Source organism: Oncorhynchus mykiss, chromosome 21, assembly GCF_057628025.1.
Source record: "Oncorhynchus mykiss isolate SJ-2025 chromosome 21, ASM5762802v1, whole genome shotgun sequence".
NCBI lineage: Eukaryota > Metazoa > Chordata > Actinopteri > Salmoniformes > Salmonidae > Oncorhynchus > Oncorhynchus mykiss.
In genome coordinates, this window is record NC_143042.1 from 28939743 (window position 1) to 28963541 (window position 23799).

General features: G+C 40.8%; 1 protein-coding gene across 7 annotated transcripts in view; it reads left to right on the forward strand.

Moving 5' to 3' along the window:
• LOC110500322 (sodium/potassium/calcium exchanger 2) overlaps positions 1-23799 on the forward strand; it is a 187759-nt gene that overhangs the window by 63647 nt on the left and 100313 nt on the right. Inside the window, exon 2 of one of the 7 annotated variants that reach the window (XM_090214348.1) lies at positions 362-460. The exons of the other annotated variants lie outside the window; for them this stretch is intronic. Coding sequence (XP_090070474.1) covers positions 362-460 — 99 coding nt within the window. The remainder of the gene's footprint in view (positions 1-361; positions 461-23799) is intronic. 7 annotated transcript variants of the gene reach the window in all.

Here is a 23799-nt window from a genome sequence, read left to right on the forward strand (position 1 = left end):
TTTAGTAGTGCAACCTATGGTCTGCCTGATTCTCTAGTGTCAGACAATGCGACAACCTTCAAGAATTCATGCAGAGAAACGGGATTCGCCATGTTCGCAGCTCTCCATTTCCGCCGGCCTTGAACGGATTAGCTGAGTGAGCTGTGCAGACACTGAAAGAGGGGCTCAAGAACACTAACATATAAATAACTCCTTTAGAAGTGCAAGTTAAACATTACTTTATCTCACAGGTCCTAGAAGTCTGAGGGCATACAAAGATAGAACATTTCCTTATGGTGTTACAAAAGGTACAAGATCCACATGGGAAGCATCCTGACCACATCGATTTAACCAATATCTTTGATATATTTCTCGTTTGTAGGTGAAGAAAAAAAATAAGCAGAATTTAAAGAGGAGTCTGATGATAATGTGCCAGTGTTTATTGACAATAGACCTGATGCCATTACGTCTATCATTGAAAGTAAGTATATAGTTTACAGAAAACTATTTATTCTGTTTTTGTTGGGATTTATTAAGTTATGGCTTCTGTTCAAGCTTTTAACTTGTTTTTGAGCTTATTGGGGTATCCTCTCAAGTGAAAACGCTCTAGGAGAGAATTTGATTTTCTATCATATCCTTTCTCTGTGTCACAGATGTGATGCAGTCTATGAAATTGGCTTACTGGTAAACCTCTTTTTAGGGGGAGATGGGGATAACTATCAGCTGTCAATATAGTATTTTTATCTGTAGGTTTTTTGTAGACTGTAGTACTTAGTGATTGTCCCTTTAACCAGTACATATAACAAATGTATATGTATAATGATTTGATGTTATTTTCCATTGTGAAGGAAATTGATTGTACTCAAGACTTAATGTAGTTTAGAAATTATTTTAATTTCGGAACCTGTCCATCAGGCCCGGCGCCACAATGCCCCCTTAGTTGGAATTTCGTGCCCCTAATCTGTTCCATAATTTGCCCCCTTCGTCATGCCCAACCAATTTGTTGTGTATGCTTCATTCATGCAACTCCCTTGCATGCATCATACGTACGTCATACACATTTTACCAGTTGAAAAAAACAACATTTTGATTGGCCTTCACAGTAGAAGGGCGGGGTCAATTTGTTAAGTACAATGAATTAAATGTTTCACCGTGCTGCTGGATGGAATTTAGCTGTTAACAGTTAGGTAGGTAGCTGATAGCCTGATGGATATTAAAAAGTGGCTTCGCCATGGCACAACGGCAGCATCGGATCAAAGTGGCAGGGAGGGGGAGAAGCCTGCCACAGAGGCCAAGGTCGCTAAGCCGACGCTAATCACCAGCAGCCTGGTGATATAGGAGGTAACCAACCCGAGGAGGGGCCTGCAGCCGCCAAGACCGAACCTAGCAGCAACGCCAGGATATTACAACCACCGACGCCTCCGTTAGTGCGTGACAACCTCGGGGATGAGGAGCCAGCGCAGGTTTGTCTGGGGAAATACCCAACACGCCCGTACTGTGGGAGCAAACGGGCATTTTGTGTGTGGTTCAAAGGCAGAGTGGCTAGAATATTCCTCAAAGGCAGATGCAGCTTTCTGCTGTCCATGGCGAAAATGTAACATCAGCTTCAATGCTAATGCCAATAAGGCATTCACCCAAACTGGATATAATAACTGGCGACATGCCATTGATAGCAACAAGGGACTGGGGAGGCACGCATCAAGCAAAGAACATTTGAGGAATGCACAGGCAGCGGAGATTTCAAGACTTGTGAATTCTGCACAGCTTTCAAGAAATCATATGTGTTATCGATTGTGGAATGTCTTGCTATCAACGAGCTTCCTCTCAGGGGAACGTTGGATGCAAGACGGGAGGGGGGCGGTGGACTATTCCTGGCTATGTTAGATTATACGCTCAGGAAAGACAAGGAACTTGCTAGTGCCTTAAGCACAATACCCTGCAATGCCACAAACACATCTCATAACATCCCAAACAAAATAATTGGACTCATGAGTGAGGTAGTCACAGAGGACATTGTGAAGGAAGTAGGTGATTCATGGAACACACTTAAAGGGGATAGGACTAAAGACCCAACTGGGTGCGAGAATGTTTCAATTGTACCCTGTAACATTGGGGAAAACAACCGTGTTTGTGAGAAGCTACTGTTAATGGCAACAAGTAAAGAATGTGATGCTTTATCGCTGACTAACTTGGTCCTGTCAGATGTCAGAGCTAACAAATTTTGGCCTTAGCACTGAGAAGATTCTTGGTCAATGTTATGATGGGGCCAGTGTGATGTCTGGTAAACATGTGGGCATGCAAAAGGTGAAAAAGTGCAGGACAAGCTAAATTGGGAAGTGCCGTATCTGCATTGCTTTAACCACCAGCTGCATTTATTCATAGTGCACGCTATGTCCTCTGAGGGTGCATTGGATTACTTTTTTAATGTATGTAATCCCCTTTACAAGTTTCTCAGGAAACCAACTCTGGCTTCGCAATATACGGGAGAGAAACTGAAACGGCTGCTTGAGCAGCGATGGACTGGTCACCTGGCCACGTTGAGTGCCTTTATAAAATCTAACAAGTTACTTCAGGCTGAAGCAACTGATCTGTACACTGGCATCCGAGGTGTCCCCAGCGCCCACAATTGCATTGAAAAACTGTGACGTGACAGTAAATTTGATGAGTTTTGGAAAAACAAGCACGTGGACACCCCCGCTCCAAGTAAACGGAAAAGAGTAGTGAGTAGTAATCTGAAAGAATATGTGGTCGAAACAACAATGGGCCAGCAAGAAGAGGATAATGAGAGGGAGTGAAAAATACTGTTTTTCAGCAATCTGGATGGATGCTGTACTGGGAGATATTTTACGAACGAAACTTCCAACTTGTTAAGGCCCTGTGTGCCTTGCACCCAGATAATGAAACCTTTATGGGTGTGGAAAAGGTGAAACCACTGCTAGACTTAATTTCAGGGGACTTTGTGGAAGCTGAGCTTACTGTTGCACGACAGTTTCTACAGACTGAAAGTGCCCGATCTGGAGAAGAAAAATGGACAAAGGCAGAGCATTGTGGATAGATACTCAGGGCCTCTAACAGTAATGCCTACTGTGATGATGGCATTGAAGCTGGGATTAACATTTGGAGCATCCACGGCAACTTGCGAGAACTCTTTTTCAACATTGAAAAACGTTTCAGTGAGCACAGACAGAGCATGTTGCACAGGAGGAAACACGGCTGATTCAACTGGCATTTGAGAGGCATCTTGCAAGCAAATTATGTGGGGAGTGGAATGAGAGACTGCCGAGGAGGTTCAACACAGCATCAAGGCGCCTGCCACTCTTTTGAATTTGGGTAACAACAGGCAGCCTGGCGGAGCTTGTATTATTTTGTTATTTGCTAGCTTTTAGAAATGCGTGGCAAATGTCAGAAGTAGATGTGATTTTCTTTATTGGCGTTGCTGCCATGTCTACTGCTTCAAATCAAGTTTTATTGGTCACATACACATGGTTAGCAGATGTTATTGCGAGATTAGCGAAATGCTTGTGCTTCTAGTTCCGACAGTGAGTAATATCTAACAAGTAATCTAACAATTTCCCAACAACTACCTAACACACACAAATCTAAAAGGGATGAATGAGAATATATACATATACAATTGAAGTCGGAAGTTTACAGACTTCAATTTAGGTTGGAGTCATTAAAACTCGTTTTCAAACCACTCCACAAATCTCTTGTTAACCAACTATAGTTTTGGCAAGTTGGTTAGGACATCTACTTTGTGCATGACACAAGTCATTTTTCCAACAATTGTTTACAAACAGATTATTTAATTTATAATTCACTGTATCACAATTCCAGTGGGTCAGAAGTTTACATACACTAAGTTGACTGTGCCTTTAACCAGCTTGGAAAATTCCAGAATATGATGTCATGGCTTTAGAAGCTTCTGATAGGCTAATTGACATAATTTGAGTCAATTGGAGGAGTACCTGTGGATGTATTTAAAACTCAGGGCCTCTTTGCTTGACATCATGGGAAAATCTAAAGAAATCAGCCAAGACCTCAGAAAAAAGAATTGTTGACCTCCACAAGTCTAGTTCATCCTTGGGAGCAATTTCCAAATGCCTGAAGGTACCACGTTCATCTGTACAGACAATAGTACGCAAGTAGAAACACCATGGGACCATGCAGCCATCATACTGCTCAGGAAGGAGACACGTTCTGTCTCCTAGAGATGAATGTACTTTGGTGTGAATCAATTTGGTGCGAATCAAGTGCAAATCAATTCCAGAACAACAGCAAAGGACCCTGTGAAGATGCTGGAGGAAACATGTACAAACGTATCTATTTTCACAGCATAACGAGTCCTATATTGACATAACCCGAAAGGCTGCTCAGCAAGGAAGAACCCACTGCTCCAAAACTGCCATAAAAAAGCCAGACTATGTTTTGTAGCTGCACATAGGGACAAAGATCGTACTTTTTAGAGAAATGTCCTTTGGTCTGATAATGACCATCGTTATGTTTGGAGAAAAAAAGGGGGAGGCGTGCAAGCTGAAGAATACCATCCCAACCGTGAAGCACAGTGGTAGTAGCATCATGTTGTGCGGGTGCTTTGCTGCAGGAGGGACTGGTGCACTTCACAAAATAGATGGTGTCATGAGGTAGGAAAATGATGTGGATATATTGAAGCAACATCTCAAACTCAGTCAGGAAGTTAAAGCTTGGTCGCAAATGGGTCTTCCAAATGGACAATGACCCCAAGCATAATTCCAAAGTGGTGGCAAAATGGCTTAAGGACAACAAAGTCAAGGTATTGGAGTGGCCATCACAAAGCCCTTTGTGGGCAGAACTGAAAAAGCGTGTGCAAGCAAGTAGGCCTACAAACCTGACTCAGTTACACCTGCTCTGTCAGGCGGAATGCGCCAAAATTCACCCAACCTATTGTGTGAAGCTTGTGGATGGCTACCCAAAATGTTGGACCCAAGTTAAACAATTTAAAGGCAATGCTACCAAATACTAATTGAGTGTATGCAAACTTCTGACCCACTGGGAATGTGATGAAAGAAATAAAAGCTGAAATAAATAATTCTCTCCACTATTATTCTGACATTTCACATTCTTAAAATAAAGTGGTGATCCTATCTGACCTAGACAGGGAATTCTTACATACCTTAAGGGAACATTTTGACATTTCGTGTAAAGTTAGTGAGAAAGTCCATATTGCAACTGTACGGTCCCTTACTAGACGTCCGAAAACGTTTGTAAAAATTCGCGGTCGGCGTCGGGCCGTGTGGTAGGGCCGGACCTACCGGGAAGTCATCGAATGAACTTTCTCGGACATTCGGTTTCCGTTTAATAAAATAATCAAATTTTGGTCATTTGTCCACTGTACCGGAAATTCCCACAAGAGGGCACAATCATATTGCAATTGTACAAAACATCACGAATCACGACGGGGCCTTATCTCCAAAACGGAAAATATTTCGAAGCCGAAACTTGGTGAGCGTAGGTTTGGCATAATGGGCAGTTGGCCCCGAACAAGATGGCGTCTAGGCCTCAACGGTTTTTGAGTTATGGCCATTTCTCTGGGATTAAAGGTCCAAAATGAAAATAGAGAAATTATTTTTCCACTTCACGTCAAAGTCAAGGAGCCTCTGGTGTCAATAAAAAGAACCAGCCATTTATCTATTGTCATTTAAGAGAAATCGTACAATGACAAATTGGGAATGTTCAAAGATAAGTGGGTTTTTTTCAACAGTTACAGATCCAGTTGCAGGGTGTTCATACGAATATTTTTAAAGTGTGCTGCGGAGCTCTGCGAGATTTCTGTGATTTTCTATGATTTTCTGAAATAACACACACTCACTAAACCCTCCGTATATAACTGAGTTCTTAACGTAAAGACTTAAAACTCTGGATTATGTAAAGGCATACCCCAATCAGGATATGAGTTTATTTATAGCTTCCTGTGCCAACCGGAAGGGCCTTAAATGGTGTCATAGTGGCTGTTTCCAAGGGTTAAAAAGGTCAGATCTTTTCAAAACTTCATATGTGTGATTAGGCAACCCCCATGAACTGTAAGTCAGTCATTTCTCCAACAGATGTCAAAGAAAAGCTCTCACACACACACACAGCAAGGATGGAGTGACAAAGTGCGGTGCTTAAAGACACAGAGAGCAGGCAATGGCATTACCATAATCCCTAGGCCGTGCCGAGTTCAACGAGATATCCCGCTTGACCGTAGCTCGCTCGGTCTAAGCGCAGCGACCATTCGAAAAGTAGGCCCAAAATGAAGCCTGCACCACAACGTCATTTGATTTTGGGTTACAGCGGCGGAACCATGAGGTTTAGAAGGACAATTCAATCACAGGAATGTTCCTAAGGTCCTCCCGATCTTTGCAAACCTTGACCGTGTGGCATTAACCCTTAACAGTAAAACAGGGTTTTTTGATCTCACAGATTACAATGACTTCTCTCCCCATAGGAATACATTGCCTGCACCCCTAATTTCAACCTCAGTCCTATGTGGGTTATGAATGCCTTATGAACCTGTCTTCGATAACAGTCCATCAGGCCACTATGAGGTCTACCTGTGTCGATTCTAAGCTTCCTGGACCAACCGGAAGTGGTTAAAATCACCCTAAAAGTGTATACCCATACTCTGCCTGCAGTTTGATAGACATAGTGCATTCAACCCTGTGATCAGTCAGTTCTTAACGTAAAGACTTAAAACTCATAATTCTGTAAGAGCATACCCCAATGAGGATGTTGACTTATTGACTTATGTTGACTTATTAAATACAAATCATGACAAAAACAAAGTGATTAACCAGTCATAACTAGCCAATGGCAATGCAGATTACACAGTAAGCAACCAATCGATTAAACACAGGATATGACATCATGGAACACCCTAAAATCTAAAATTCATTAGATACATATTTTCAAGTCCCCCCAAAAAACAACTATTTACATATACTGTATATACACAGATACTGGATTCCCATTCCTGTGCCAACCGGAAGTGCCATAATTGGTGTCTCAGGGGTTGTTTCAAAGGGTTAAAAAAGTCAGATCTGTCCAAAACTTCATATGTGTGATTAGGCAACCCCCATGAACTGTAAATCAGTCATTTTTCCCATAAAATTTCAAAGGAAAACTAAATCACACTAACACACAACTTGGAAGGAGGGACGTATTGGGGTGCGTAGAGACAGACAGTGGCTGCAACAGTTAGCTTTGTTCGAGCTAAAAAAGAACCGTCAGACCTAGAGTTCCGAAACTTTAGAAACCTGTTCTAGACCTCCGGTCGATAGTGCGTGGTGAGTTACGTGGCTCTAGAAGGTTCTCGGACCGAGAAACAGCCTCGTACATTTGCAATGACTTCAATTCATTTTGACCATTACGAAAATGACGACGTTTAGAAAAGTCTCAGAGACGCAAGGCTAGGTGCATTGCGACCGGCTCGGCCCATAGAGACGGACCCCAACGTTTCTGTCCGATAGCTCATTCAAGGACCCCGTAGCAAGGCATGGAAAAAAGTGGATTTTCAGCACCAATTTGGGTTTTACTCGGGCACCGAAGGACCTATCGAGCCGAAACTTGGGATTCGGGGTCGCCTCAGCTAGGCCTACACATAACATAGAAATGGACCCGCAGCTAGAACATAACTACGTGTTTTATGTTTTATTTTATGGTTTGAACCGAAGGCGTTGTGAATTTTGGGCCAGCCCTGAAAGTATGTCATAGTTGGCTACTAAACGAGTTGGAAAAAAAGGTTTGGTGTCAGTTTGTATCAGTTTGGTGTCAGAATGATATCTAATTGACTGATGGACTCTTGTCCACTTGACTCTTGTCCATTTGCAATATGTTTAAACAGTGAGGTACCATCACCAAAGTGACATTCTGAAATCAACCCTAACGAGCGATTGAGATGAACCAGAATCACTGCCCAGCCATCCCGAGTTCATCGGGCCAGTCAATTTCACATTCCTGCAAGATTTTTATAGCATGACAAATTCGTGATGGTACCTGCCCATTGAACCATATTGCAAATGCACAGTGACTTCGCAAAAGTGAGAAAACATAAACAAATGGACATAATGAAATCATGAAAACAATGCGTATCCATCAGAATTTTTTAAACAGTCCATAAAGCACTCAGGACGGCCCCCACTGATAGAGGGCCGTAGTAGGCACTCCCATAGTGGACATGGATGACAGGAGTACCGGTAAATGTATTTGAAACAGTATTTTCATTTTTGGGTTACCAGATGCACATTTCAAATCACCAGTTGCACGGAGGAAAATCACAATCTGCATCCATCGTCATATTTTAAACTGTCCATAAAGCACTCAAGGACGGCCCCCACTGATAGAGGGCCGTAGTAGGGTACTCCCATAGCGGGCATGGATGACAGGAGTACTGGTAAATGTACAGTGCCTTGCGAAAGTATTCGGCCCCCTTGAACTTTGCGACCTTTTGCCACATTTCAGGCTTCAAACATAAATATATAAAACTGTATTTTTTTGTGAAGAATCAACAACAAGTGGGACACAATCATGAATTGGAACGACATTTATTGGATATTTCAAACTTTTTTAACAAATCAAAAACTGAAAAATTGGGCGTGCAAAATTATTCAGCCCCTTTACTTTCAGTGCAGCAAACTCTCTCCAGAAGTTCAGTGAGGATCTCTGAATGATCCAATGTTGACCTAAATGACTAATGATGATAAATACAATCCACCTGTGTGTAATCAAGTCTCCGTATAAATGCACCTGCACTGTGATAGTCTCAGAGGTCCGTTAAAAGCGCAGAGAGCATCATGAAGAACAAGGAACACACCAGGCAGGTCCGAGATACTGTTGTGAAGAAGTTTAAAGCCGGATTTGGATACAAAAAGATTTCCCAAGCTTTAAACATCCCAAGGAGCACTGTGCAAGCGATAATATTGAAATGGAAGGAGTATCAGACCACTGCAAATCTACCAAGACCTGGCCGTCCCTCTAAACTTTCAGCTCATACAAGGAGAAGACTGATCAGAGATGCAGCCAAGAGGCCCATGATCACTCTGGATGAACTGCAGAGATCTACAGCTGAGGTGGGAGACTCTGTCCATAGGACAACAATCAGTCATATATTGCACAAATCTGGCCTTTACGGAAGAGTGGCAAGAAGAAAGCCATTTCTTAAAGATATCCATAAAAAGTGTCGTTTAAAGTTTGCCACAAGCCACCTGGGAGACACACCAAACATGTGGAAGAAGGTGCTCTGGTCAGATGAAACCAAAATTGAACTTTTTGGCAACAATGCAAAACGTTATGTTTGGCGTAAAAGCAACACAGCTGAACACACCATCCCCACTGTCACACATGGTGGTGGCAGCATCATGGTTTGGGCCTGCTTTTCTTCAGCAGGGACAGGGAAGATGGTTAAAATTGATGGGAAGATGAATGGAGCCAAATACAGGACCATTCTGGAAGAAAACCTGATGGAGTCTGCAAAAGACCTGAGACTGGGACGGAGATTTGTCTTCCAACAAGACAATGATCCAAAACATAAAGCAAAATCTACAATGGAATGGTTCAAAAATAAACATATCCAGGTGTTAGAATGGCCAAGTCAAAGTCCAGACCTGAATCCAATCGAGAATCTGTGGAAAGAACTGAAAACTGCTGTTCACAAATGCTCTCCATCCAACCTCACTGAGCTCGAGCTGTTTTGCAAGATAGAGACATACCCCAAGCGACTTACAGCTGTAATCGCAGCAAAAGGTGGCGCTACAAAGTATTAACTTAAGGGGGCTGAATAATTTTGCACGCCCAATTTTTCAGTTTTTGATTTGTTAAAAAAGTTTGAAATATCCAATAAATGTCGTTCCACTTCATGATTGTGTCCCACTTGTTGTTGATTCTTCACCAAAAAATACAGTTTTATATCTTTATGTTTGAAGCCTGAAATGTGGCAAAAGGTCGCAAAGTTCAAGGGGGCCGAATACTTTCGCAAGGCACTGTATTTAAAACAGTATTTAAATTTTGGGGTTACCAGATGCACATTTCAAATCACCAGTTGCACGGAGGAAAATCACAATCTGCATCCATCGTCATATTTTAAACTGTCCATAAAGCACTCAGGACGGCACCCATGGATAGAGGGCCGTAGTAGGGTACTCCCATAGCGGGCATGGACAATAGGAGTCCCGGTAAATGCATTTACAACCATATTTTTATTTTTGGGTTACCAGTTGCACAACAATGCGCATGCATTTGCAATATGATTCAATAGTGAAAAAAACATCACCAAATGGACATGATGAAATCAACACAACGAGTGATGGAAAGGAACAACTATCACTGCCCGGCCATCCTGTGTTCATCAGGTCAGTCAATTTTGCAATTCTGCATGATTTTTGAGCATGCCAAATTCGTGATGGTAAATGCCCATTGAAACATATTGCAAATGCACGTGCATTTGAAATACGATTCAATAGTGAAAAAAACATCACCAAATGGACATGATGAAATCAACACAACGAGTGATGGAAAGGAACAACTATCACTGCCCGGCCATCCCGAGTTCATCAGTTCAGTCAATTTTGGCCCCAAAAAAAGTGACTTTTGACTTTGACTTTTGACTTCCTATGAAATCATATTGCAAATGGACAAATCATATTCCTTATGCACAAGTAAAAAAATAAAAATTATGATAATAACATTTTACAAAAGTATATTCATACAGTTCTTACACATGATTAATTGTCTTAAAATCGAAACAATTTCGAAAAATGGTCCAGAAAGCACTTTTTTTACGAGGGTGATAAGTTCACATTTTCGACTTTTGACTTCCTATTAAATCATATTGCAAATGGACAAAACTTATGCACAAGTAAAAAAAAAAGAAAAAAAAACAGTCCAGAAAGCACTTTAAGGATGTGTGAAGTTTTTTACAAAATTTTGACATTTTTGACTTTTGACTTTTGACTTCCTATGAAATCATATTGCAAATGGACAAAGCATATGCCTTATGCGCAAGTAATAAAATAAAAAAATATATAATAAAATTTGACAAAAGTATATTAATACAGTTCTTACACATGTGTAATTGACAAAAAAATTGAAAGAATTTCGAAAAACGGTCCAAAAGGACTTTTTTAAGGGGTGATAAGTTTTTGACAAAAAAAAAACATTTTTTCAAAATGTTGCTTTTGGATGTTGACTTGGGTTGAATTTCCAATATGAAAAACCCCGGTGGAGCGCACCGTTGGATTTTTGAAGTGTTACAACTGGCACTTGCCATATGGCATTTTGCAATCAACTTTACACAAATCAACGCCACATCGGGTGGTATTGGACATCGTGTATATGGTTTGTCCAATGCCAATGATTTGTCATTCATTTTTGTCCATTTCAGGGGGGAATTCCCTTACTAGGATTAAATGTCAGGAATTGTGAAAAACTGGGTTTAAATGTATTTGGCTAAGGTGTATGTAAACTTCCGACTACAACTGTATATGGATGAGTGATAGCCGAGTGCAAGGTGCAAAAGATGGTATAAAATACAGTATACACATATGAAATTAGTAATGTAAGCATTATTAAAATGGCATTGTTTAAAGTGACTAGTGATCCATTTTTTAAAGTGGCCAGTGATTGCGTCTCAATGTAGGCAGCAGCCTCTGAAGTTAGTGATTGCTGTTTAGCAGTCTGATGGTCTTGAGATAAAAGCTGTTTTTCAGTCTCTCTGTCCCAGGTTTGATGCAAATGTACTGACCTTGCCTTCTGGATGGTAGCGGTGTGAACAGGCAGTGGCTCAGGTGGATGTTGTCCTTGATGGTCTTTTTTGCCTTCCTGTGACATCGGGTGCTGTAGGTGTCATGGAGGGCAGGTAGTTTTCCCCCAGTGATGCATTGTGCAGACCGCACCACCCTCTGGAGAGCCTTGTGGTTGAGGGTGGTGCAGTTGCCGTACCAGGCTGTTATACAGCCCAACAGGATGCTCTCTATTGTGCATCTGTAAAGGTTTGTCAGGGTTTTGGCTGACAAGCCACATTTCTTTAGCCTTCTAATGTTGAGGAGGCGCTATTGCGCCTTCTTCACCACACTGACTGTGTGGGTGGACCATTTCAGTTTGTCTGTGATGTGTACACCGAGGAACTTGAAGCTTTCTACCTTCTACACTGCTGTCCCTTCAATGTTGATAGGGGGTGCCCCCTCTGCTGTTTCCTGAAGTCCATGATCATCTTCTTTGTTTTGTTGACGTTGAGTGAGAGGTTGTTTTCCTGACACCACACTCTGAGTTCCCTCACTTCCTCCCTGTAGGCTGTCTCATCATTGTTGGTAATCAAGCCCACTACTGTTGTGTTGTCTGCAAACTTGATGATTTAGTTGGAGGCGTGCATGGCCACGCAGTCGTGGGTGAACAGGGAGTACAGGAGGGGGCTGAGCATGCACCCTTGTGGGGCCCCAGTGTTGAGGATCAGCGAAGTGGAGATGTTGTTTCCTACCTGGGGGTGGCCTGTTAAAGTCCAGGCCCCAATTGTACAGGGCGGGGTTAAACCCAGGGCCTCCAGCATGATGAGCTTGGAGGGTACTATGGTGTTGTATGCTGACCTGTAGTCAATGAACAGCATTCTTACATAGGTACTCCTCTTGTCCAGATGGGATAGGGCAGTGTGCAGTGTGATGGCGATTGCATCATCTGTGGACCTGTTGGGGCGGTATGCAAACTGAAGTTTGTCTAGGGTGGCCAGTAAGGTGGAGGTGATATGATCTTTGACTAGTCTCTCAAAGCACTACATGATGACAGAATTGAGTGCTTTGGGGCGGTAGTCATTTAGTTCAGTTATCTTTGCCCTCTTTGGTACAGGAGCAATGTTGGCCATCTTGAAGCATGTGGGGACAGCAGACTGGGATAGGGAGCGATTGAATATGTCCGTAACACACCAGCCAGCTGGTCTGCCAATTACTCTGAGGACTTGGCTAGGGAGGCCGTCTGGGCCAGCAGCCATTGCTTTGATAGGGTTAACACATTTAAATGTTTTTCTCACGTCGGGCACCGAGAATTGTTGCCTTCCAGAGAGAAGTCTGTTAGTTGGCTGCGACGGTGGCACTGTATTATCCTCAAAGCGGGCAAAGAAGGTGTTTAGTTTGTCTGGAAGCATGACGTCAGTGTCCGTGACGTGGCTTGTTTTCTTTTTGTAGTCCGTGATTTCCTGTAGACCCTGCCACATACGTCTCGTGTCTGAGCCCTTGAATTGCGGCATTTCACTTGTTTGATTGCCTTGGGAATAAGTACACTGTTAATATTCAGCCATATTCTTTTCCTGGTAATATGCAGTAGTTCTCACTTTCAGTTTTGCACAAATGCCACCATCCATCCACGGTTTCTGGTTAGGGTAGATTTTAATAGTCACATTGGGTACAACATCTCCAATGCACTTCTTTATAAACTCACTCACCGAGTCAGCGTATAGATCGGTGTTCTTATCTGAGGCTGACCGGAACATATCCCAGTCCGCATGGATCAAAACAATCTTGAAGCTTGGATTCCAATTGGTCAGACCAGCGTTGAATGGTTCTAGTCACTGGTCGTACTGTTTTGAGTTTCTGCCTATAAGACGGTAGGAGCAAGATGGCGTCGTGGTATGATTTGCCGAACGGAGGGCAGGGGAGGGCTTTGTATGCATCACGGAAGTTAGAGTAGCAGTGATTGAGTGTTTTACACCCGCACAAAGTGCAATCAATATGCTGACAGAATTTAGCTAGCTTTGTTCTCAAATTGGCTTTGTTAAAATCCCCTGCTACAATAAATGCAGCCTCAGGATATACGGTTTCCAGTTTACATGGAGTCCAGTGAAGTTCCTTGAGGGCTGTCTTGGTGTCTGCTTGAAGGGGAATGTACACCGCTGTGACGATAACTGACGAGAAATCTCTTGGGAGATAATATGGCCGGCATTTGATTGTAAGGAATTCTAGGTCGGGTGAGCAGATGGACTTGAGTTCCTGTATGTTGTTATGATTATACCATGAGTCGTTAATCATGAAGCATACACCACCTCCCGTCCTCTTCCAAGAAAGGAGTTTAACTCTGTCGGCACGATGCATGGAGAAGTCTGGAAGCAGAACTGATCCCAACAACATATTCCAAGGGAGCCATGTTTCCGTGAAACAGAGGATTTTACAATCTCTCTCTGGAAGGCATCCCTTGCTCGAATTTCATCTACCTTGTTGTCAAGAGATTGGACATTGGCGAGTAGGATACTTGGGAGCGGTGGGCGATGTGCACGTCTATGGAGCCTGATCAGGAGGCCGCACCATCTGCCCCTTCTGCGGCACCGTTGTTTTGGGTCGTCTTCTGGGATTAGGTCCATTGTCCTGGGTGGTGGTCCAAACAGTGGATCCGCTTCGGGAAAGTTGTGTTCCTGGTCGTAATGTTGGTAAGTTGACGTCGCTCTTATATCCAATAGTTCTTCCCGGCTGTATGTAATAAGACTTAAGATTTCCTGGGGTAACAATGTAATACATAAAAAAAACAAAATGCTGCATAGTTTCCTAAGGACCTGAAGCGAGGCGACCATCTCTGTCGGCGCCATCTTGCTTGATTTCTGTGATGTGATTGTATTGGAAATGTTTAGTTTATAATATAATTGGATTGTTTTTAATGTTGTTTTATATGGTAGAAGAGGTGCTTTGCATTACATTGATGAGGATGGGCAGACCGTGACTAATGGTTGAGTAACGATGTAGCTATAGTGTTGTCATAAACAACTTGTTACAATGGAATACTAATTTCTCTGTTGTCATATGCAGCGTAGTACGGCACTCTTGTGGGAAGACAGCTTGGTACCGATAAGTCTTCGTAGTGCATTGTACATTATTGTTTGCTTTCCGCGGTTGGAAATACATTGTATTGGCATGGGGAAGTGTTATTACAGTAATTAGCAACTGTTTTGCATTGCATTGATGGGTATTATGCATGTAGCTGTGTAGCGTCATAACTTGCAAATCCTCATGCCGGTTATGAATGGTCCATGTTTGTAAAGCGGTGCAGTAGCCTGTATTCTTGTGGCAAGAAAGCCATGCACGGCTACAAATACATTGTGTGTAATTGTACTTTCGATTATTATCCGTCCTATGTTATCAGCAAGCGAAAATAGTTGTGCCCCCTTAGTTATTACTGATACCCCTTTGTCGAGTTAATCCTGCCTCCGGGCCTGCCGTCCAGGTCATAAAGTGATATAGCGGATAAAATATTTAACATGATCTTTGTAAGGATTATCTTCATAAATAAAATCCAATTAGAATTTCCCCATAAAGAGATTTGCATAGTTGGGAGCCAATAGAGTTCCCATTACTGTTCCAAAAAGTATGTAGATAGTAATATTTATTATTTTAGTAAGCACTAGTTGTGCAAGTTCAATTATAATTAGTAGGCACATCGCTTAAGCGGTTGGAGAGGAATAATTTGAGGGCCTTCAGCTTTCGAAATATTGGTATATAGCGATAAGACATCAAGAGTGACTAACAAATCTCCTTCACTAATAACTGGTATATACAGTGCATTCAGAAAGTATTCAGACCCCTTGACTTTTTCCACATTTTGTTATGTTACAGCCTTATTCTAAAATTGCTTAAATCGTTTTTCCCCTCATCAATCTAATGACAAAGTAAAAACACGTTTCTATACCTTTTTGCAAATGTATAAAAAATACAAACTGAAATATCACATTTACATAAGTATTCAGACCCTTTACTCTGTACATTGTTGAAGCACAATGTAAAATTAAATTAAAAAATGAAATAGTCTCCCTGCCGCTGCCACCACCATGCTTCACCTTAGGGATGGTGCCAGGTTTCCTCCAAGCGTGACGGTTGGCATTCAGGCCAAAGAGTTCAATCTTGTTTCTCATGGTCTGAGAGTCTTTAGGTGCCATTCGGCAAACTCAAAGTGGGCTGTCATGTGCCTTTTACTGAGGAGTGGCTTGCAGAGAAGGTTGTCCTTCTGGAAGGTTCTCCTATTTTCACAGAGTGACCATCGGGATCTTGGTCACTTCCCTGACCCAAAGCCCATTTCCCCAGTTTTGCCGGGCAGCGGGCTCTAGGAAGGGACTTGGCTCCTCCAAACTTCATCCATTTAAGAATGATGGATGCAACTATGTTCTTGGGGACCTTCAGTGTTGCAGAAATGTTTTGGTACCCTTCCCCAGATCCGTGCCTCGACACAATCCTATCTCAGAGCTCTATGGACAATTCCTTCGACCTCATTGCTTGGTTTTTGCTCTGACATGCATTGTCAACTGTGGGACCTTATATAGACAGGTGTGTGCCTTTCCAAATCATGTCCAATCAATTGAATTTACCACAGGTGGACTCTAATGAAGTTGTAGAAACATCTCATGGATGATCAATGGAAACAGGATGCACCTGAGCTCAATTTCGAGTATTTTAGCAAAGGGTCGGAAAACTTATGTAAAAAAAAAAACGTTTTAATACATTTACAAACATTTTGAAAAACCTGTTTCAGCTTTGTCGTTATGGGGCATTGTGTGTAGATTGAAAATGTAATCAATTTTAGAATATGCTGTAACAAAATGTAGAAAAGTCAAGGGGCCTGAATACTTTCCGAATACGCTGTACTTTGTAGTTTCATTAGAAAATCAGTGAGGTATTTTAAATAGATGGAAACTGTTTGACTAATGGATAAATTCCACATAAGACACTTTTTCTGGGAGCCAGTACCTGAAACGATAGGTCTTAATGGAGAATCAACATACAGTTGATTTGTGAACCCTAAACACACCATAAATAAATCAGAACTGTAGGTTTTGGGATAGAAAGATATTTAAAGTCTTGTTCTGTCAACCATTTCTTTTGTAGTCCTTTGAGGACATTATTCACTTAAATGTTATAGTTGGAGGTTGGATCGAAAATCAGCCAACATACTATACATTTTTTCAATATACATGTTTGTATTAGAAATCAAAATCCCACTTCCCTTATCTCTGTATATTAATCAAGTTATTCATTAAGTCATCAAATCCTGGAAAGGTTGTGTTTATGTTGTGTTAAGTGTGGACTTTCACTTTGTTTCTTTAGTTGGATGTCAATGTCACTTTCTACCAGTCGTCAAAATGTACTAACTGATGGGTTATTTACAAAAGGAATTAAAGTACTTTTAGGTCTTAAGCAGAAAAGCCACAACCCTGATTCTCTTTACAAATGCTGTTTTGAATTAAAGAAAATTCTACCTACACACTGAAGGCTGTGAAGCCGAAACGTCTGTGTACGCTATCCCTGATGCAATAAAAATGTAAAACATTGAATAATGAAGTAAGCTTCATGTGATATGTTGTTGAGTGCGAACCCATTACACGTCTTTGTATGTCTGAATTTGTGGGTTTTAAGCACCAGCCAAGCTTCTGGGAGAGCTTTTGATAGTGGTGGAAACCCAACAATATTCTGGAAAACAATCACAGGAAACATACAGTGCCTTCAGAAAGTATTCATACACCTTGACTTATTCCATATTATTTTTATTGTGTTACAGCCTGTATTCAAAATTGATTAAATATTAAACATTTTCTCACCCATCTACACACAATACCCATTATGACAAAGTTTAAACATGTTTTTAGAAATGTATTGAGAAATAAATATTGAAATATCTGTCGTGTCTTTGGCGATGCCGGATTAAGTGATATGACATGCTATTCTATAAAATAATTTCTCTGTAATTAATATTACCTGATTAAGCTAATCAGGTAGATAATTAACTAGAAAGTCGAGGCACCACAAATAATGTTTATAGAGCTGTTACCTTCCGAATAAACTCTTAATAATAATAAAATCTTTTACATCAATAGCAGTCAATATTAATCGTCACCTTATTTCAGTCTCATCTGAACATCGTAGAATTCTTGGTTATCTTCACCAACCCTGGCTAACAAGTTGAATCAGCAATACAAACTTTGGTTTAATTCTTTATTTACTAAATAATCACACAGAATTACATAAACACAGAATGGATATGTCATACAGAAAACGTCCCTGGTGGACGGAGCCAACATGACAGCTGGTTACACACAGGAAAGGGGGTTGGGTTTTAGTGAAAGAGCGGGAAGACTGAGGAACAGAGGGAGAAGCTATGCTATTGTAAATACAGTATCTTATGCATTCTAAAACCATTTGAAAAAGGAAAAGGCAATAAATATTTACTCTTCGGTAGGTTGGTCGGAGATGCTGGCCGTGTTGCCCAACAGAGATCTTCCTTGTCCTTTGAAGAGTGTCTCTGATGGTAACTGGATACTTGGTTATATCGTGTTGTTTGTTAGAATAGATCCTTTGTCCGTCCTTTCCTAGCCCACATTTACAGCGGCCGCTGACAACTCAACGGCTAGGAGGTATCACTTCTGGAGTGAATAAGAATTCAAAGTTCATACAAAGTTGCCATACTTTTATTTAGCTCATGCAATATTCTGGCTGGTATAGTCGAAATTAATCCTTTCGGCGTGTATAGGTTGTCACCTTCACATTGAAATTCTATGCCAATTTCGTTAGGTCCTTGTCGTTCAACCAGAGCTCACACTGAGATTGGCTTAGTTCTTTAGGTGATCTTTGTCCTTTCAACGCAGGGACCGAAAGTCCTCACGTCCCTGGAACAGCTTATTATCTGAACACTTTCAAAATAGGACCGTCGCCCTAATGTCATCGGAACATAAAGTTATATTTTCGTAAAGGGCTATATAAAGGAGGGGTGTCATGTTCGTCATAACGAGTAGACCAAGGCGCAGCGTGATATGAATACATAATTCCTTTAATAAAGAAAGAACACTAAACAAAACGACCGTGAAGCTATATAAAACCGAGTGCTGACAGGCAACTACACATAGACAATAACCCACAAAACCAAAATGGATACCTACATAGGATCCCCAATCAGAGACAACAATAAACAGCTGCTTCTGATTGGGAACCAATTCAGGCCACCATAGACCTACATGACCTAGACATACAAAAAACCCATAGATATACAAAAACCCTAGACAGGACAAAAACACACATACCCACCCTCGTCACACCCTGACCTGACCAAAATAATACATAAAACATAGATAACTAAGGTCAGGGCGTGACAAGAGGAGAGAAGGGCGTGTTTCGTAGTATATAACCAATGTCTCTTCCCATTGGCGGGCCACTGAGTGAGCAAAACTTTAACCTTATGAAAACCCAATTCTCTCATTTGGAAGCTAAAATTACATTTAATCTTTTCACAAATAGTTTCATATTTAAACATTTAAATTGCACAACAATTCCATGTGAATCTGATAACTATAATGTGTAGACTTTCCAAGATACAGTTTATGTCGTCATATCATTAATAGAAATGTCTCAGATGACAACCGAACTGACATCATATTCATTAAGTACCAATGCATATTTTCATCTGGTTGGATTACCGAAATATGGTTCCTTTCCCCCCACCTTTTGATGTTCCCAGACTCTATATGTTTAATGAAGGCTCTTCAAGAGTCCTTCTGTAGAGTCAAGAGAGAGAGGGAAGGGAGAAATGTATTTATGGGGGGGGGTCATAAATGTCATGACATATCTGATTTACAAAAGTAATCACACCCCTGAGTCAGTAATTTATAGAAGCACCTTTGGTGGCGATTACAGCTACATGTATGAATCTTTTTGGGCAAATCTCTAAGAACTTTGCACACCTGGATTGTAGAATATTTCCCAATTATTATTTTTTAAATTCTTCAAGCTCTGTCAAGTTGATTGTTGATCATTGGTAGAAAGACATTTTCAAGTCTGGCCATATATTTTAAAGCCGATTTAAGTGGAAACTGTAACTCGACCACTCAGGAAATTTCAATGTTGTCTTGGTAAGCAACTCCAGTGTAAATTTGGCCTTTTGTTTTAGGTTATTGCTGTTGAAATGTGAATTCATCTCCCAGTGTCTGTTGGAAAGCAAACTGAACCAGGTTTTCCTCTAGGATTTAGCCTGTGCTTATAGCAGTATTGTTTATTTTTATCCAAAAATGTATTCCATTTATTTTTTATTCTAAAACACTCACTAGTCCTTGCCCATTACAAGCATACCATAAGATGATGCAGCCACCACTATGCTTTAAAATATGAAGAATGGTACTCAGTGATGTGTTGTGTTGGATTTCTTCCTATTCAGGGCAAAAGTACATTTCTTTGCCATATTTTTTGCAGTATTACTTATTTGTATTTGTATTTATTGTGGATCCCCATTAGCTGCTGTCAAAGCTGGGGGTCCAGCAAAATTAAGGCAGTTTATACAATTTTAAAACATAACAATACATTCACAGATTTCACAACACACTGTGCCCTCAGGCCCCTACTCCACCACTACCACATATTTACATTACTAAATCCATGTGTATGTATTGTGTGTGTGTGTGTGTGTGTGTGTGTGTGTGTGTGTGTGTGTGTGTCTGTGACAATGTTTGTGCTGCTTCACAGTCCCGCTGTTCCATAAGTTTTTTAAATCTGTTTTTAAATAAAATTTGACTGCCTGCGTCAGTCACTTGATGTGGAATAGAGTTCCATGTAGTCATGGCTCTATGTAGTACTGTGTGTCTCCCATAGTCTGTTCCTGGGGACTTTGAAGAGACCTCTTGTGGCATGTCTTGTGGGGTATGTATGGGTGTCCGAGCTCGGTGCATTCAACATGTCAATACCTCTCATAAATAAAAGTAGGGATGAAGTCAATCTCTCCTCCACTTTGAGCCAGGAGAGATTGACATGCATATTATTAATATTAGCTCTCTGTGTACATCCAAGGGCCAGCCGTGCCGTACTGTTCTGAGCCAATTGCAATTTTCGTAAGTCCTCTTTTGTGGCACCTGACCACACGACTGAACAGTAGTCATGGTGCGACTAAACTAGGGCCTGTAGGACCTGGCTTGTTGATAGTGTTGTTAAGAAGGCAAGGCATTGCTTTATTATAGACAGCCTTCTCCCCATCTTAGCAACTACTGCATCAATATATGTTTTGACCATGACAGTTTATAATCTAGGGTTACTCCAAGCAGTTTAGTCATCAACTTGCTCAATTTCCACATTATTTATTACACAATTTAGTTGAGGTTTAGGGTTTAGTGAGTGTTTTGTTCCAAATGCAATGCTTTTAGTTTTAGACATTTTTAGGGCTAACTTATTCCTCGCCACCCACTCTGAAACTAACTGCAGCTCTTTGTTGAGTGTTGCAGTAATTTCAGTCGCTGTAGTAGCTGACTTATATGGTGTTGAGTCATCCGCATACATGGAAATGCTGGCTTTACTCAAAGCCAGTGGCATGTCGTTAGTAAAAATTGGAAAAAGCAAGGGGCCTAAACAGCTACCCTGGGGAATTCATGATTCTAACTGGATTATATTTGAGAGGCTTCCATTAAAGAACACCCTCTGTGTTCTGTTAGACAAGTAACTCTTTATCCACATTATATCGGGGTGTAAAGCCAGGACACACAAGTTTTTCCAGCAGCAGACTATGATCAATAATGTCAAAAGCTGCACTGAAGTCTAACAAGACAGCCCCCACAATCATTTTATCATCAATTTCTCTCAGCCAATCATCAGTCATTTGTGAAAGTGCTGTGCTTGTTGAGTGTCCTTCCCTATAAGCATGCTTAATTTCTGTTGTTAATTTGTTTACTGTAAAATAGCATTGTATCTGGTCAAACACATTTTTTTCCAGAAGTTTACCAAGGGTTGGTAACAGGTCAGCTATTTGAAAAAGTAAAGGGGCTTTACTATTCTTGGGTAGCGGAATGTCTTTAGCTTCCATCCGGGCCTGAGGGCACACACTCTCTAGTAGGCTTAACCTCTCTAGGATACGTGAGATTGTAGGGTGCCACCTCTTCAACAGCCAGTGAAACTGCAGGGCGCCTTAAACATACATGTATTTCACACCATTTTAAAGAAACACTTCTTGTAAATCCAACCACAGTCTCCGATTTCAAAAATACTTTATTACAAAAGCAAACCAAACGATTATCTTAGGTGAGTGCCTATTCACAGAATAACACAGCAATTTTTCCAGCCAAAGAGAGGATTCACAAAAAGCATCAGATGACACTCATAGGACTTCATGTTACACAATACATGTATGTTTTGTTCAGTAAAGTTCATATTTATATCCAAAAATCTGAGTTTACATTGGCGCCTTACCTTCAGAAGTTCCAAAACATCCTTTGATTTTGCGGGGAGCCACATACATTTACAGGAATACTCATAATAAACATTGCTAAAAGATACAACTGTTATGCATGGAATTTTAGATACACTTCCCCTTAATGCAACCACTGTGTCAGATTTTTTAAAAGCATTACGGAAAAAGCAAACCATGCAATAATCTGAGTCGGCGCTCAGAGCCCAATCAAGACACAAATATATCTGCCCTATTATGCAGTCAACAAAAGTCATAAATAGCATTATAAATCTTCACTTACCTTTGCTGATCTTCGTCCCAGGACTCCCACTTCCACAATACATTTTCATTTTGTTCGGTAATGTATCTCCAAATACTTACTTTTGTTAGCACGTTTGGTAAACAAATCCAAAGTCACGAAGCGCGTTCACTAAAAGCAGATGAAATGTAAAAAAGTTCCGTAACAGTCAGTAGAAACATGTCAAACTATGTATCGAATCAATCTTTAGGATGTTTTTAACATAAATCTTCAATAATATTCCAACCGGAGAATTCCAGTGTCTTCAGAAGTGCGATGGAGCAGAGCTTCCTCTCATGTGAACGCGCATGGTCAGCTCATGGTAGACCTTACTCATTCCCTTCTCCTTCAGCCCCACTTCACAGTAGAAGCATCAGACAGTCTTTAACTGTTGACATCTAGTGGAAGCCATGGGAAGTGCAACATTACCAATTATCCCACGTTATCTTCAATAGGAGCTGAGTTGAAAATCGACCAAACTCAGATTTCCCACTTCCTGGTTGGATTTTTTTCTCAGGTTTTTGTCTGCCATATGAGTTCTGTTATACTCACAGACATCATTCAAACAGTTTTAGAAACTTCAGAGTGTTTTCTATCCAAATCTGCTAATGATATGCATATTCTAGCTTGTATGGCTTTGTAGCAGGCCGTTTACTCTGGGCATGATCAACCAGTCAACCTACCAGTGTAGTTACAAACACAGGAATTAAATCATCAACATCTATTGATCATATATTTACCAACATTGCAGATATTTGCTTTAAAGCAGTATCCAAATCCATAGGATGTAGTGATCACAATACAATAGCCATATCTAGGAAAACCAAAGTTCCAAAGGCTGGGCTTAATATAGTGTATAAGAGGTCATACAATAAGTGATTCATATGTTGATGATGTGAAGAATATTTGCTGGTCTGTGGTGTGTAATGAGAAGCAACCAGAAGCTGCACTTGACGCATTTAAGAAACTACTTATTCCAGTTACTAATAAGCACGCACTCATTAAGAAAAACTGTAAAAACGGTTAAATCCCCTTGGATTGATGAGGAATTGAAAAATTGTAAGGTTGAGAGGGATGAGGCAAAAGGTATGGCAATTAAGTCTGGCAGACCAACTGATTGGCAAACGTACTGCAAATTAAGAAATCATGGGACTAAACTAAATGAAATAAAAAGTAACTACACTATGAAACAAAGATAAATTATATAAAGAATGATAGTAAAAAGCTTTGGGGCACCTTAAGGTTTGCCGTAACAAAAGGGTTGAATACTTATTGTCTCAGGACATTTCAGCTTAAAATGTTGTATTAATTTCTACAATCTTCTACAAACAAAATTCCACTTTGACATTATGGGGTAT